The following is a 15,435-nucleotide window of genomic DNA, read 5'->3' as shown; positions in this document are numbered from 1 at the left end:
AGTGAAATGAAATATATATATATGTATGTATATATGAAAGGTTTTTTCATCTTGGAAAAAGAAGGCCTCCATGTGTCCATATCTTGTAACAGTTTCATGAAGATGGACATGAATCTTGAGACATAATATCTGTATATATAATTGCTGGCTTGAGTAGAAGGAACATGACAGGTTTCAGCAGAGATAAACCCTATCCTAAATCTTTTTTTTTTTTTAAAAAGTACTCCACTTTTCCTCCTTGATCATGGTAGAGGAGAAGTATAATTAAATTAGACAATAATTGGTTTTTGGAAGGAAGCTTTAATTTGCTCTGTGCAGATATTTATGAATGTAAATGAATTACATGTACATACGAGAATCCTTAAGGTTGTGTTTGTTCATGGAAAAGCTTCATGGAAAACTTGAGAGGAATCTAATTTTTGTACCAAAATAAAAGTATGAAACTCATTTTTTATTATTTGTGATAATTAATTAATAAAGTAAAATTTTAGACCTTAGTTACCCTAATTTCTTTTAGGCATTAAAAAAAAGTAGAGAAATTATTTGGCTAGGGTTTTGGTTTTTATTTTTATTTTTAAATCTCTTAAAATTTTCTTTATCATCAAAAATTTTTCTCGAACTAAATAAAGCCCATGTGTTTTCTTTTTTCCTTTTGGGCAATTCACCAATTTTTTTTTTATTTGAAATTGTCAGGTAGGGTCTCTGGTCTTTATCATTTAGGCATAAAGTTGATGTTATTGTTACTATAAGGTGAAAGCAGCTCATGGCATTTATTTTCCGTTTATATAGCAACAAAATTAATGGATTTCATCTTATATACTTAACTGCTTTTGTTTGACTTTTTAAAGTTGTAATTATTAATATGATTAGAAGACGATTGATTTAGGACAGATAAAATGGCATGCTTTGAATTTTGATTTGAGCTGTAGTATTAGGTGCTACAAGCCAACAACTAATCATGTTTCTGATGACTTCATGCCTCGAAATAATAAGAAAGGTAAGCATGCATGCACACGTGATTCATGGAAATACATCCATCAAAGTTTTGTTTTGTATTTGTTTGAAAGTTGAAACTGGCTGTCAAGTGTTTAGTTGGAAAACCAATGTCGGTCTCAACATTTAAGTTATACTGACAGACTAAAGAAGAAAGGAAATTGAAGTAATGAAGAGATGGATTGGTTACCAGGCAGAATTCTATCAGCCTCTCGCCTTGTATGTTTTGGAAGTCTCGTTAAAACCCAATCCATAGAATTCCAAAGGTTTGGGGTTAAATACTGGTGGGAACTGGCACCATAAGAAAAAATTTTCCCTTTCTATCAAAATTACTATAAAAAACAGAATCCAACCCAAGAACTACGCCAACTAACTCATTCAAAACCCTAGACAACCAAGGAAAAAAGGAATGCAAAGCGAACCACTTGAATTAAAAAATTGGAGGAGATGGCCATGAAGTTTATCAGCTGATAAATTAAGGAAGGGTAGGCACGACCAAATGTTTAGATTCCGTTACAAATGGTGGTAAATAAAGAGTACCATCATTGGTTTTTGAAACAACAATCTTACACCACTAGCAGAGCTGATGTCAAATTTTCACCTATTTCAATTTTGTACCAAGTTAAACAAATAGCTTCCTCATCTTTGTGCATCCTTTGTATGGTAAAAATTAGTCACATCACTCAGCCTGTGAAGTCAAGTGAGGGATCTCACCAAAAACACAGAGCTTGATGGTAACTACAGGCACAGAAGTAGAGCCGTACAATCGTGGTACCTCAAAGGGATCATCGCATTACCGACTCTTTTACATAGGATCTGCCTCCTGAACTGCAAAAGTGAAGATCAGAAAGTTGATGAGCCATAACCATTTACCCAACAGAAGGAAAGCTACTCCTTAGCTTAGAAAACTGCTGTTACTCACGAGTACTCAAGATGAATATTCATAAATCGACGGTTTTCTTTGCTTTGAGATAGTGTTAGAGAGCCTTCAATGATTTGATCTTGTTCCACCTCTACCGGGTCATAAAAGTATATCAATGTCTGCAAAATTCATGTCCTAAACATTAAAAAGGGTCCATTATAGAATATAACCAGTAGCTGCATGCAAGTTATCAGATGTAAAAATGATAGGACTTCTTCACAGTTAAACTTCATAGTTAAGTAAAGTTGACCGTTCAGGCTTTTGTTATGCTCAAATCAATAGCATAATTCTTAACAGATTCAAACAATTTTTGTCTGCAGGTGTGTCTTTGTCTGCAAAGTCAGCACCTGTTGCCAATGTGTTGGAGGATCCTCTGGTGCTGTTGAGAGTAGAAGTGCTTCATTGGGATTGGGTCGTTTCTTCTTCAGGATGCCATCCATAGGATTATTATTCGATGTGCCAATAAGTGAAGATGGGGTATGATTATTTGTAGGAGAATTTGCTGGCCCATTGAATTCAACATCAAACCAAAATGCAAATCCATGTAGTGGAGCTGGGAATCAGGGAAGTATCAAGTATGAATACTGTGCTTAAAATGCATAGACATACTAAGAAAAATTGCAAGGAACAATTCTGTAAGTTAAAAATAGGAACATAAAACTATGGCCAACAGAAAATGATGTAAATGATGTGAAACGACGGTAAACCAAAAGCCCTTAAAGAGTCCCTTCCAGAAGAGAAGATAAATTGATTACATCACTGCATAACATCTCAATTTTACAGTTCGCACACACAATGGTAATCCTGACACAGCTTGTGTGCACACACACAAAAAGAAGACGTCATATATAGAAAGGCACAAATTCAAGGGAAGGCTTACCTCGCATCATAGACTGGAACTTATATCTTGTAGACACAGATTCTAGCTCATGGAGTTGGATAGTGTAGCAGTCCACATGCTTAACCTGTTAATGATAATAAATTTAAATGCCTTTTGATGGGCAATTTCAGAAATATGTTAAAATAAACAATGTTATAGTGCTCATAATTTGGGTGTATAACCTGGACAAATGCTGCTGGTAAAGAGAATGTCTCAATCAACAGCCACATGACACTGATGTGAGAAATGCATGACATATTGTTATATCACAATTTTAATATACGAAGAAGCCATTAGGATGCACAGACACCATGTGTGCACTTACAACTCATGTCTAGGTGTTCTAAGGAGATTGTGGTTTGTTAGGTAAAGATGACAAATGATATGATAAACCTAACACTTGGTCAGGAAGATTATTGTAAATGCACCAAAAACAACACACTAAGCCTTATATCCCATATTCTGGGGTCAGCTGTATGAAAAACCAAATAAGATAATCAAATTCGGTTGTAGTTTGAATCCTCTTGTGCCATGCATTTCTATCAACAACCACTTTTTCATCTAATTCCTTAACCATCATGTTGTTTTTTATTACTTGCATTCATATCTTTCGTGATCTACCTCTAGATGTTTAATCTCTCCTAAATCTAGAGTCTCAATTCTCCTAACTGGTGCACAACTAGGTCTATGTTTCGCACATCCAAACCACTGCAAATAGCCCTCTCTCATCTTGTCTTCAATTTGGACTACCCCTAATTTTTTTCAAAACTGTTCATTTCTGATTTTGTCTCTTTTAGTCTTACTAGACATCTATCTAAGCATTCTCATCTTTGCTACGTTTATTTTCTTCTCATGTTGTTTCTTAATAGTTAAACACTCAATTCCATATGGTAATGTAGGCCTTACAGTTATTTAATACAACTTCACCTTTAAATTTAAAGGCATGTTGCGATCACATAACCCAATGCACTTTGCCACCTTGCCCATCCTACTTGAATCCTATATTTGACATCTGCTTCTATCTCAGAATCACTCTGAATAATTGATCCCAAATATTGGAACTGGCTAATCTTTGGTACTCCCTCACCATCCAACTTAATCACACTAGTACCCACTTTCTTGTGATTACTAAACTTGCATTCCATATATTCAGTTTTAGATATACTCAATTTAAAACCTCGAGACTCCAATGTCTCTTCCATAATTCTAATTTCGCATTAAGGGCATCACATGTTTCCGCAATTAAAACTATATCGTCAGCAAATAACATTCACCGTGGCACCTTATCTTCGATACGTCAAGTGAGCTAGTCCATAAGTAATGCAAAAAGGAAAGGATTTAGTGCTGAGCCTTGATGTAATCCTAAGGTAATAGGGAAGCTATCTGTCATGCCCCCAACCATCCTCACATTCGTTACCACTCCTTCATACATATCTTTAACTGTGTTGATGTACTTTAAAGGGACTCCTTTCTTCATTAAGGCCCACCAAATCACCTTTCGAGAAGCTCTATCATATGCTTTCTCCAAGTCGATAAATGCCATATGTAGATCTTTCTTTCTCACCTGAAAACCTTCTAATAAAAGCCTCAAAAGGTGGATCACCTCTATTGTGGAGCGTCCTAGCATAAACCCAAATTGGTTTTCGAAAATAGTTACCTCACGTCGCAACCTACATTCAATTACTCTCTCCCAATGTTTCATAGTATGACTCATAAGTTTTATTCCTTGATAGTTTGAACAATCTTGTTTTATGCAAATGCACCAAATGGACAAAAAATGATATTTAAAAAAAATTCACAGGCACGAACCAAATGTAATAAACTACAACTGAGAAAATTTCAATAGTTACATACTTGTATTTACAGAAAATAAACTTCAGTCTTTCCAAGTACAGAAATCGGTTGAGAAATCAAAGGGAGACTAAAGTGAGAGAATTAGAACACTCACCACATGCGGCCATGTCAAAACATTCTCCCCCGTTATTGTCTCCACACATGGCTCTTCAAATGCACACTGTTTTGCAAGCTGCAACATTGCAGACACTGCAAGAGAAAATAACATCATAATTGCCGATTAACATACAGTCAAAACAGAAACAAGCTACAAGTAAAAGGCATGAGTGCTGCAATTTCTGAGCAGGTTGTTAGAAGTTAATTTCACATAAATGCATGGAACAAAAAAAATCTAATTTAGCATATACTCACTATCAATTCCATAGACATTGCGCCAAAATTCAATGCTGTCCCTGTATCTGTCAGGGTGTGTGATGGGTGCCATGTATAACTGCAAGCAGTAAAGAGTGAAAATAAACAGTAAATAAATAGATTTTCATCATATGAGTACCATATTCTGCAACACAATAAAGCTTCATATGATTCAAGATTCAAGACATGACTGTTAAACAAAATGGAAAAAGAAAAAACAAGCTCAATTACACTGCCAGGCCCAGCTAGTAAAACAAAATTACACTATACTAGTATGAAGTGAAACAAACCGTTGCATTGGAAGGAAGAATAAGGCCTCCACGTTTTAACCACCGATCTCTAGCAGTAATGACACTTCCCAGCATACTCTGGAAAATCATAATGAGGATGATCACAATGATACATATTCAAAATGCAAGGAAAATAAAAGTAAAAGAATAAAAGGATATAGAATCAATTGTCCGAATAAAAATCATGCTTTGATCTCAACCTCAAAGAGTTTCTGGAAATCTCTTCAAAATAATTTAGGATAAGATCATGTGTGGTTTTAACAATCACCTCATACAGAAGCATGTAGCCCATCCACTCTGAAATTATTACATCAACCTCTTCCTCAATTTCAACATCCTGTAGAAATTATAGCTAGTATAAATTGTCTGAAATTCAGAAGGAAATAAGTGAGTTAAAGGGAAGGAAATGTTTCTCAGAACAGTGCGAAGCATGTAGCTGTCCCCCCCCCCCCGACCACCACCACCACCACCACCACCACCACCAAGTAGAAAATTTATTGGTAGATATAGATTCCAAACACAAAAATGCACAAATGAGATTTGGTTCTTCATTATCTTAAATGACCAGCCTCATACACTAATGTAGTCTGCAATAACCACAGCTTTCTTGTCTCCTTCAAAGAAAGAGACAAATAACAGAAATATCTAATCATTGTTCAGTAAATAATACATGAAGTGATACACCTGTGTGCTGAATCCAAGCCAATATGCAGGCTGGCAACACCAGCAAACAGCATGATAGGCCAATATCCTATAGGTGCAAGCTTCACTAATTATTATCTTATGATCACCATAACCATGAAAGGAGCTCATATCAAGTATGTGAAAGATGGGTAAACTGACCTAATATATCCACAATTGCAACCATTATTGCACAGTTATCTACCAATGAGAGCATCCAGAAGATGCTATCACAATCACTTCATCCAAGATCCAACAATTGGACAGAATAGAAAATTTCCCTTATCCATAATGAAAGTTAAACACCAGCACCAATGCAAAGTCTTAAAATGTTGTGCAAAAGCAAATCACCACATAAAGGTCCCCATCCTTTTTGCATACAGCAACAAGTCTAATTCCAACTTGATTTTACACTGCAGCTAGTGTTCCCTTAACCTTGAGAAAAAATGCATGAGTAATCTCTAATCCCACGATGTTGAAAACCAATCTTTGCAGTTTCATAGATAAACAAATGATTCTCACTAACTTTAAAAGTTAAAGGAAAGAAAGCAATCTAACACTAATTTGGCCTACTGGTTGTTAGTTTGTTACCCTCCAATGAAGGCTCAAGGTCCAGGATTCAAGTCCCCAGCCCCAACCTCATCCAAATGTTGATAAATATAGTACCTTGTTCTTTTCTCAAATATGCGAACAGATTAAGTCCATTAAAACATAAAAATGGATATTCTTGTGATATTACACATAAGCCTAAGAGGAAAAGCCTACCTCAACTCGACCATGCAAAACGATGACCTTTTCATCTAAGTTATTCGCTTTCACAACTTCACTTGCCTGCTTGCAAATAGCAAAGAACAATAAAAACCCAATAGCCAGTTTCATTTCCAATACAAGAAGCCAGGTCTAGATAAGTAAAATAACATATATATTAACTAGTTTTTATGCTCTAATTGTTGTGTGAACCAGATCTCATAATTTCATTGTTGTGATTAACACAGTGAGAAAACAATAATGGAGATGAGAAAAGGAAAAAGTGCTAAATCACCACTCTCGAAACAGATGGTAAAATTGCCTCAGTAATAAGCAATTAAGCAGTAATGCCAAAGTACCTGCACTGCAATATCACTTGCATCCACTGCATACACCTGAGAACACATAATCACTTTAAATACTAGACAGTTTTACTTTAGATGAATCCATCAACATTAACAACAAGAATATAACTTTGAGCTAGCAAGAGACTTTGAACTTCTAAAATATAATAAAGAACAAAATTAAAGTTCTATCTACACTTCTCTTCGTCAATAGATTAATAGAAGCTTTTTGTCTTTTTTAATGATAAAGTTATAAAATTTACATAGAAACTAGTTAGAGAAAAACTACAGGAAATCAAAAAAGTTGAACACAATTTAACTACTAGCAATCCCCCTGCACTTATTAAAAAAAGTAATCTTCAAAAATTAGTTGAAACTAGTACCACATGATATACAGAAAATTGAGATTAAATCAATTTTCAAATAAATTTCCACTGACACTGCCATTATAAATATGTCAATTATACAATATGCACTTCAGGACATATTACCCGCTTTGCACCAGCTTGAGCACAAAATATTGAAAGAATGCCTGTGCCACATCCAACATCCATTACAACCTGTCAGCACGATCACACGCAATAATGAGGAAGAGGAATGAACCAGCTAAATATTGTTAGGAAAGCAGTTTTTAAACCAACCGGGGAGTTTGAGAGCAAGATGCTTCGTATCTATGTTTTTATAAGATACAAATGCATTTCACCTAGGTATGAGATTATAGTGGGTGAAGTATAATGTTATGACTGGATGAAATGGGAATCGTACACAAAATGAAACCAAGTACGATAATGCAAACATAATACAGAACTATCCTCATATTATTAGATTTTGAGCACAAAAAGAGATCATATATAATTTTATAACTGAGACTACAACAATGGTATTACTTTGCCTTCAATAAAACTCTGGTGTTGAAAGATTGCAGCCCTGTAAGTTTCAGTTCTAACTCGATCCTGTATGCTTCAAAAAAAAAGTATGATCAGAGAATTGTCATGAACTTTTTTATTATTATTTAAAAAGGCAAAAGGTGATTCAACATTTGCAACTGATAGTCTGATACAAGCTCACGACTTTGTCAAAATTATACAATTCCATAAGAAGCTGGATAAAGTGTTCATAAGTATATAATTAAAAAAACTTTCCTTAAACAACAAACTATAATTTAGAGAAGCCACCATTGGAAAGAGCTCAAGTCAATAAATATCCAATCACCAAATGAAGAACGCAAAGCTTAACTTAACAGACTTGCCAGTATTAAAACGTTTGGACACAAATGTAAAATCAACCTTGCTTACAAAGAAGTCAGCACAGAAATGTAGTTAATTAATAAATAATAACAAACACATATTTTTAAAACAAAGAAGATGGAGATATGAGAAAAACTCAAATTTGAATTCCCATATTAAAGCTCTCACTCTGAGTCACGACCTTGGCAACCCCGACCTCACATTGCTATAAACCATGAAATTTAAACACTTAAAACTTCCCAAAAACAAAACCCACAAAGCTAAAAGTAAAAGAAATTCTCCCAAGTCCCCAAAGAAGTATCAACAAAACAAAATAAACCTAGATAAGAACAAATAAGTAGCGAGCAAAAGAACAAAAAGTAAAGACCTTGATCATTTCTTCGTGGATGCCGACGTGGGCATAAGAGTGAAAGTAGGCCATGTCGAAATCCGTACAAGGGGGAGGTGATTTCTGTTCTTGCTGGTCGTTGTTGTGGTGGTGGTGCTCAGAAACCTTAAAGCCATGAGCGTCACGGGACCTACGACCTCCCCTCCTCCCTCGACCTCCCCCTCGCTTCTCTCCCGAGCTCTGCTGCTGCTGCTGTTGATTTTGGACGTAGCCATTACTGTATTCCGTGCTTCCATACATTTTATCCTTACTTCTTTTGGTTCTTCTCTTCTGGGTGGGATGGAAGCAGCAATTCGCGGGCACTGTGTGAGATGGTGGCCAATGGCAGCGTTTTTGTTGGGATTTTTGTCAAAAACCCAAAGAAGGGATGATGGCTTTTACTGTTGTTGAGAGACCAAATCAAACGAAATAGGGGTTAAAGGTTAAGGTTACGGGTTTGCGGTGGGTTTGGAAAAGAGTTGAAAATGCGAGCTTAGAATAGAGAAAAGGGCTTCCGGCTTCCACGCTCTCATCTAACCCTTTACCTTCCGCTGATTGGGATTTGGGATGATTTAATACTTATCCCTTGAAAAAACAAAAAGCTTGAGAAATAAAATCTTCTCTTATTTTACTTTTTATTTTGGGATGATATTGAAATAAAATAACGTTAGTTTACTTGTTTTAATTTTCTCTAAAATTCTGGACTTAAAAAAAAAAAGTGTGTATATTTATATTCAATAAATACATAATAAAACATGAAAATCTTTTTTTAGCCAATATTTTTTTTAAAATTCCTTGTTATTAGTATAAAAATAATACAATATATTTCACAAATTATTTAGAACTAAAAAATACTTACGTTACACGATGGGATCTACAATTATTAAAAAATATAATATTTTTAGTTAGTATTTAAAATATTCTTGTTGTTAGTACGATATCATCTTTTTTTTATTAAATGTTTAATAAATATGTATTTTTAAAAAATCAATCAATTTACCATAACACCTTATAATTGGATTATTTGATTATGTATGTAGTCACAATTTTCTTTTATTTTTAAAGAGTATAAATAATTTTTTATATCACTATTTTTTAACTTTTTATTGTTTTGATATATATTTAATGATTATTTTTCACGTAAAAGTAATACAATAATTTTAGTGGAAGACATGAAATATTATGATAATACTAAGATTAAATAAAAGAAAATGAAAATATTTAAACTTAATATGTGATATATTGATATTGTATTTTTGTTGTTGGTTATTCGTGTTAGGAAATATTGTAATTTCTTTTATTTTCGTGAGGTAATTGAGGGTTTTAAAGGGTATTACGGGATTACAAATTATTTTTAAAACTTTTTATTATATTTGATGCCTGTTATCTATATTTTTTATTATTTATTTTATTTTATTATAATATTTATAATTATAGGTAGTTTATTTTATTTTATAATTTTTTGATAATTTTGAAATATATGAAAGTATTATTTTTTAAATTATAGATGAAAATATTCTTTTTTAAATTATAGATGAAAATATTCTTAAAAAACCTCAATCTTATCATGAAATACTTTGGTAATTATTTTTGTACCTTGAAATATGTAAATTAGTTAGTATTTGATATATTGTAAATTTAAAAGTTTAATTTCACAAATAATGATAAGAGATAGAAATATATTTCATTTTTTTAATTAATTTTTTAAAATATAGCATAACAGATATATGTTATCTTTTTAATTTTGCTTATAAAGTTTAAAAGTTTTACTGTCAATATATTTGATTTTTTTTTTGTAAAATATTCTTAAAAATCATTTATCCTATCAAAAAAATATTTTGATATTTTTCCTTATATCTTAGAATCCTTAAAATAACTTAAAAATCCTCTATCCTATAAATATTTTGATAATTATTTATGTATCTATAATTTAATATACTTATTATTATGTATATTATACAAATTCTAGATTATAGACGAACGATGCAAGTAACCATAAACACACATACACGTGCGAGTCATGCTAATTAGCTGATCAAATTTTGACCTAGTTAAATAAAAATGAGCTTACAATTAACCTTTTGAAGATATACTTGTAAGACCCACCATTCTGCAATTTTGATGGGTAAGGATTTTAAATTGGATGACAAATTATCATAATTTCATAGCATTTATTCATATCATCTTGGTTGACCTTAGTTTTATTTTTCATCAATCAATTCTTCCTAGTTTTTCAAATTTTCATTATTAATTGTTAAGTTAATAGCATGTATAGTCCCTTTATTTTGTGTTATATATTATATCGGTCTTTAAAATTTGAAAAATTATAATTAAGTCTTCACTTACCTAAACATGTATCAACGTGATCTTTCCATTTGCTGGACCATTTAAATTGATGATAATTCATACGTGGTATGACACATAATCTTACAAACTTTTTTTATGTGGAATTTTTTAATATCCATTAAGCAAATAAAACAAGTAAAAAACACTTTTGCAATATCCATAACAAAAAATTAAACCAACCAAAAAAAAGAAACTTTTACAAATTTTAGGGTGTTGAAGAGAAAAAAAAAAAGAGTTTGAAAGAAAAGAATTGAGGGTTGAAAAGAGGAGTCAAAGGTTGACAGGGAGGAGCTACGGGTTACCCTATAAAAGATATAGGCTTGTTACCTATTTATCATTGTGGTCAACAAGTTTGAATTAAGACATAATGAACTGACACTAACCAGGTTGCTGATTTTTCGATTATAACAACAATGGAGTAAGAACATAACATTTTTATTATTATTAATTGAATTTAGGGTTTTATAGATGGAGTAAGATTTTGATGACATAACAAATGTGCATTGGATTTTGAATATAGGTTTAGAATATGTGAACAGAACTATTGGTTTTAAATTTTGTAGAAATTTAAGAACACAGTAAATTAGTGTGTATTATTTTGAATATGGGTTGCAAGCAGCAACAATAGGTAGCAAATTATTGTTTTGTGATTTTTATTTTTTTAATTTAGTGTGTTTTTATTCATTTGATTTGGTGATGTTTTTGTTTAAATTTGCAGTAATTTGGTGCATGTGGGTTTTTTCAATGGTATGATCCTCTAATAAATTAACAGAGTAAGACAGTCATTTTAGATTTGTTAAGAAGGTTGCGAAGAATGGAACACCAAAATCAAATCACTTTAGATAATGCAAACAACAACAATTGTAAGAATAAAATTGAAAGTGAATTGCAATATGTTTGCTTATTGTTATTTTTATGTTGTTGTTGCAAAGAAATTGAATAAAATTTAGTAATTTGTTTAGGGTAATTAGCTTGTAATATGTATGCTGTCAATTTAAAGCTATTTATGTTTCTAAACTTACATATTTTGTGTAATATGAATATATTTCATGGATATTAATGCAAGTTTGTTTTTAAATTGCATATTTCTAAACTTACATATTTTGTGTAATATGATTATGTTCACATCAGAATCAACAGAATGATCTCAAGAATAGAACAACTTTGTACATTACTGTTTGCTAGCAATAAGTTTGTAAAACACTTTTATAAATAATGACTACTGTTTACATCACATAAGTAATGACTATTGTTTACTAGCAACAAGTTTGTAGAAATGACTATAAGTTTATAGAACATTTTTATACAGAATAGAACACTTTGTAACAAGTTTGTATAACACTCATAGACATAAGTAATAATTTCATATTTTCATTTTCAATGGCAACAAAATATAAGTTTGTACACTTGAATGTTAGCAAGTTCTGTACACTTCAAAAGACTTAAATATAAGTTACACTATGTAAAGTTCTGTACACTTCAGTGCCAACAAATTCATATTCCAAATTGGCTACATTGAAATTTCATAGCAAAATTAAACATAATGTTCTAACTACACTGAAATTTGCCAGCATAATCAAATACAATGTTAACAAAAAATACTATTTTGGACAAAACAAGCTTCATTCACTATGCAAACTTCATTTATTGTGCAAACTTCTAGACACTATGCTGCTTGGCCATAGGCTTTCTGGGCAACATACTTGAACAAGTTTTTTATAGAAGCTAAACTATGTGAAAGAAATGTTTAACCTTAAATTGCACACAAAGATAAAAATTACAGAAAAAAACATAATTTGATAGTGACTTTAAAGCCAACCAAAAACCAAATTTATTGTTTATTTACTTCATTAGAAGTTGAAGTAGGAGTAAGATTCAACATTGCACTTTATGTATTACTTTGTGAAAATTGCATACCTAATGATGGATTGCTATGATACATAGTCTGACTTGAACCCTTAAATATAACAAATCATGAAGATTAGATAAAATTAATATATAGTTAAATCATTATTAACCAATATAAATATAAATATAAATACTTATATCAGACATCCATCTAAGTGTTACATCATGCAATGGAATTGATTGTTGTTATTGCTATTGGTGTTTGTTGCTACAATATTCCTTATTGCTGGAATTAGAATTAATTGTTGTTGTTGTTGCTGTTGGACAAATGTGCTTTGTTGGTTGGATTTGGGTATACCTAATTGTTGGATAAAAAAATGGAAATAAATAGTATCAATTCAAGATTATTTGAGAAACAATAACATTTACATAAAATTATGGAATTGAAACTACTAATTGCATTTGATTGTACTCGTGAAATGTTATTGCAAGACCTTTTATTGTGACTCTTTTGTCCACATTTTGAACGTGACATTGTGACTTTTGCTTTTTTAACCTTAGCATCTGTGTTTTTTATTTCATCATGTTTTTTTCTTTTCTTGGTTTTAGGTTTGCTAGGTTGTTTAATTTACATCCCTGAAGGTTTATGTAGTTAGATAGAGATCAACAATTTTCACCCTTGATTGGATTAATGGCTTTATTGTAGATTTTTATTTATCCGTCAACAGTATAATATTAAGAATGGTAACAAGTTAGGTTGGAGGATTTTTGCTCGTCTCGAATACGATCCAACTCTATATTCATAATACTCGAACCTGACCCAATGATTTTTTTTTTAATTTTTATATCCGAATGTAACCCGATATGATATTATGTAAAATCGTACTTAATCCAACCCGATCTGAAATTAATAAAATAATATTTTTTAAAATATAAAATATTATTTTTAATGTAAATATAAAATTAAATAAATATATAAATAAATAATTAAATAAATAATTATATACATACTAGATTGGGTCAGAGCGGGTTTACCTAAAACTCGACCCTAACTTTATTCTACAATTACCCAACTTGATCTAACCCGAAACCTAATTTTCAAAAAAAAAATCAACCCTAAAAGGTCTAATCAGGTCAAAACCCGTCAAGCATAGGTTGGGTTATCATCCTTATGTAATATTCATGCACATAATTTTTAGCCTACTCCTTGTTAAACAAAATTACAGAAATTACATGTGGGCAAGAAATACTAGATAACTCTCATTTTTTGCAACTACATAACTATTCGTTTAGGTCAACTATATACTGGTCCGTTAAGTTTTTTATTTCAAATATTCTCTATATAGATGGTTATGGCCACTATATACTAGAAAATTCTTTGTTTTTGTTAAGCTTCTTTTAAATCATTGGACAAATCAATCTAAAATACTTCTTCACAGCATTCATCTTCACATAAAATCTATTCATCAATTTATGTTTAATTGTTTCGTACATAGTCAAAATTGGCTTGTCTCTAGCATTCAAAATGTACTTATTGAAACACTTATATAAGTTATTAAGTAGAATATTACATTTAGAGATTATGTTGAAATGAGACCTTAACCATACCTATGCTGGCTTCTTTGAAAGCCAACCAAATACTTTTAGGTGCTTATCTTTTATCTTATCCATGATTGCATTAAATTCTGGTATTAGCTTACCATTGTTGTAGCCTATAGAGCATCCTTTAAAAACTTTCTTCTGTGACTATCATTTTGGAAATTGTTGTGTAAATGCCTTACACAACATCTATGTTCTGATTTTGGGAATAGCTTTTTAAGTGAAGCTTTCAAACCCTATAATAAAAAGCAATTGATTAGATGATACTTGACTTATTAGATAACATAATAAATCAATAAAGTAAATGGCACATAACAAATATATAAGTTAAACTAGAAGCATATAATATATCTTTTGTTTGTCAGACATCCAAGTCCTACTATATTGATTTTCAATCTTCAAATCCTTCATCAATATTTCAATGAACTAGGTTTATGTTTTAGTATTTTCAAGTTCTACCACAGCATATAAGGTAAATGTAGTTATTAACATCGATCTTTACAACAACAAGCAGTTGACCTTTATATTTTTCTTTCAAATAACAATCATTAACACTAATTATTAGCCTACAATGATTAAATCCAGTAGCAAATGCTTTCAGACAAACATATATTATTTAAAAAAAACCACCATCTAACTTACACATAATAGTGGATCCTTGGTTGGTTCTTTTAAATTTTTCTACATAGTTTTCTATTTTGGGATACTATTCCAAGTAAGTCCCACTAAGTTTTTTCAAAGCCAAACTATTTTGCTCTTCATAACTTCAACTTAGGCATAATCAACACATAGTCTTTGTATACTTACCTCTCAAATAAAGCTAAAGAATAATTTAGCACAACAAGAAAACATTCCATATACCTATCTACCAACCACCTATAATCCATATTCCTATTATCATAGTCTTTACAATAAGAATGCTTAGACTTATAGGTTCTAATCTAATAGGTAAGATGCCTAGATCAT

The 15,435-nt window shown here is 31.5% G+C and overlaps 1 protein-coding gene across 4 annotated transcripts; it reads right to left on the bottom strand.

The window, feature by feature from the left end:
* Nucleotides 1–1,392: 1,392 nt before the first annotated feature.
* On the bottom strand, nucleotides 1,393–9,354 carry PRMT6 (protein arginine methyltransferase 6). 4 transcript variants are annotated; one of them, XM_022870188.2, is made up of 13 exons: nucleotides 8,677–9,354; nucleotides 7,950–8,015; nucleotides 7,554–7,622; nucleotides 7,078–7,113; nucleotides 6,737–6,802; nucleotides 5,559–5,627; nucleotides 5,291–5,368; nucleotides 5,001–5,079; nucleotides 4,744–4,838; nucleotides 2,796–2,880; nucleotides 2,263–2,468; nucleotides 1,916–2,034; nucleotides 1,393–1,821 (listed from the first exon to the last, which is right to left on the bottom strand). In XM_022870188.2, the coding sequence occupies exons 1-13, from the start codon at nucleotides 8,935–8,937 to the stop codon at nucleotides 1,779–1,781; spliced, it is 1,272 nt and encodes a 423-aa protein (XP_022725923.1). In that variant the 5' UTR covers nucleotides 8,938–9,354; the 3' UTR covers nucleotides 1,393–1,778. The 4 variants fall into 4 exon arrangements, with proteins under 4 accessions (XP_022725923.1, XP_022725924.1, XP_022725925.1 ...); XM_022870189.2 differs by lacking the exon at nucleotides 7,950–8,015 and having other exon boundaries at nucleotides 8,677–9,264; XM_022870190.2 differs by lacking the exon at nucleotides 6,737–6,802 and having other exon boundaries at nucleotides 8,677–9,192.
* Nucleotides 9,355–15,435: the final 6,081 nt, after the last annotated feature.

This window comes from Durio zibethinus, chromosome 5 (assembly GCF_047325235.1).
Source record: "Durio zibethinus cultivar Kanyao isolate XHJ-2024 chromosome 5, ASM4732523v1, whole genome shotgun sequence".
In the NCBI taxonomy this organism is placed as follows: domain Eukaryota; kingdom Viridiplantae; phylum Streptophyta; class Magnoliopsida; order Malvales; family Malvaceae; genus Durio; species Durio zibethinus.
The sequence above is the reverse complement of the archived record's forward strand: the minus strand, read 5'-3'. Positions and strand labels throughout refer to the sequence as shown.

Coding starts and splice junctions, on each gene's coding strand:
- PRMT6 (XM_022870188.2), bottom strand. CDS start 8,937: ATGTATGGAAGCACGGAATACAGTAATGGCTACGTCCAAAATCAACAG. Junction 8,016..8,676: donor TCCACGAAGAAATGATCAAG/GTCTTTACTTTT, acceptor TGAAGCATACAG/GATCGAGTTAGAACTGAAAC. Junction 7,623..7,949: donor AGAGTTTTATTGAAGGCAAA/GTAATACCATTG, acceptor TCGTGCTGACAG/GTTGTAATGGATGTTGGATG.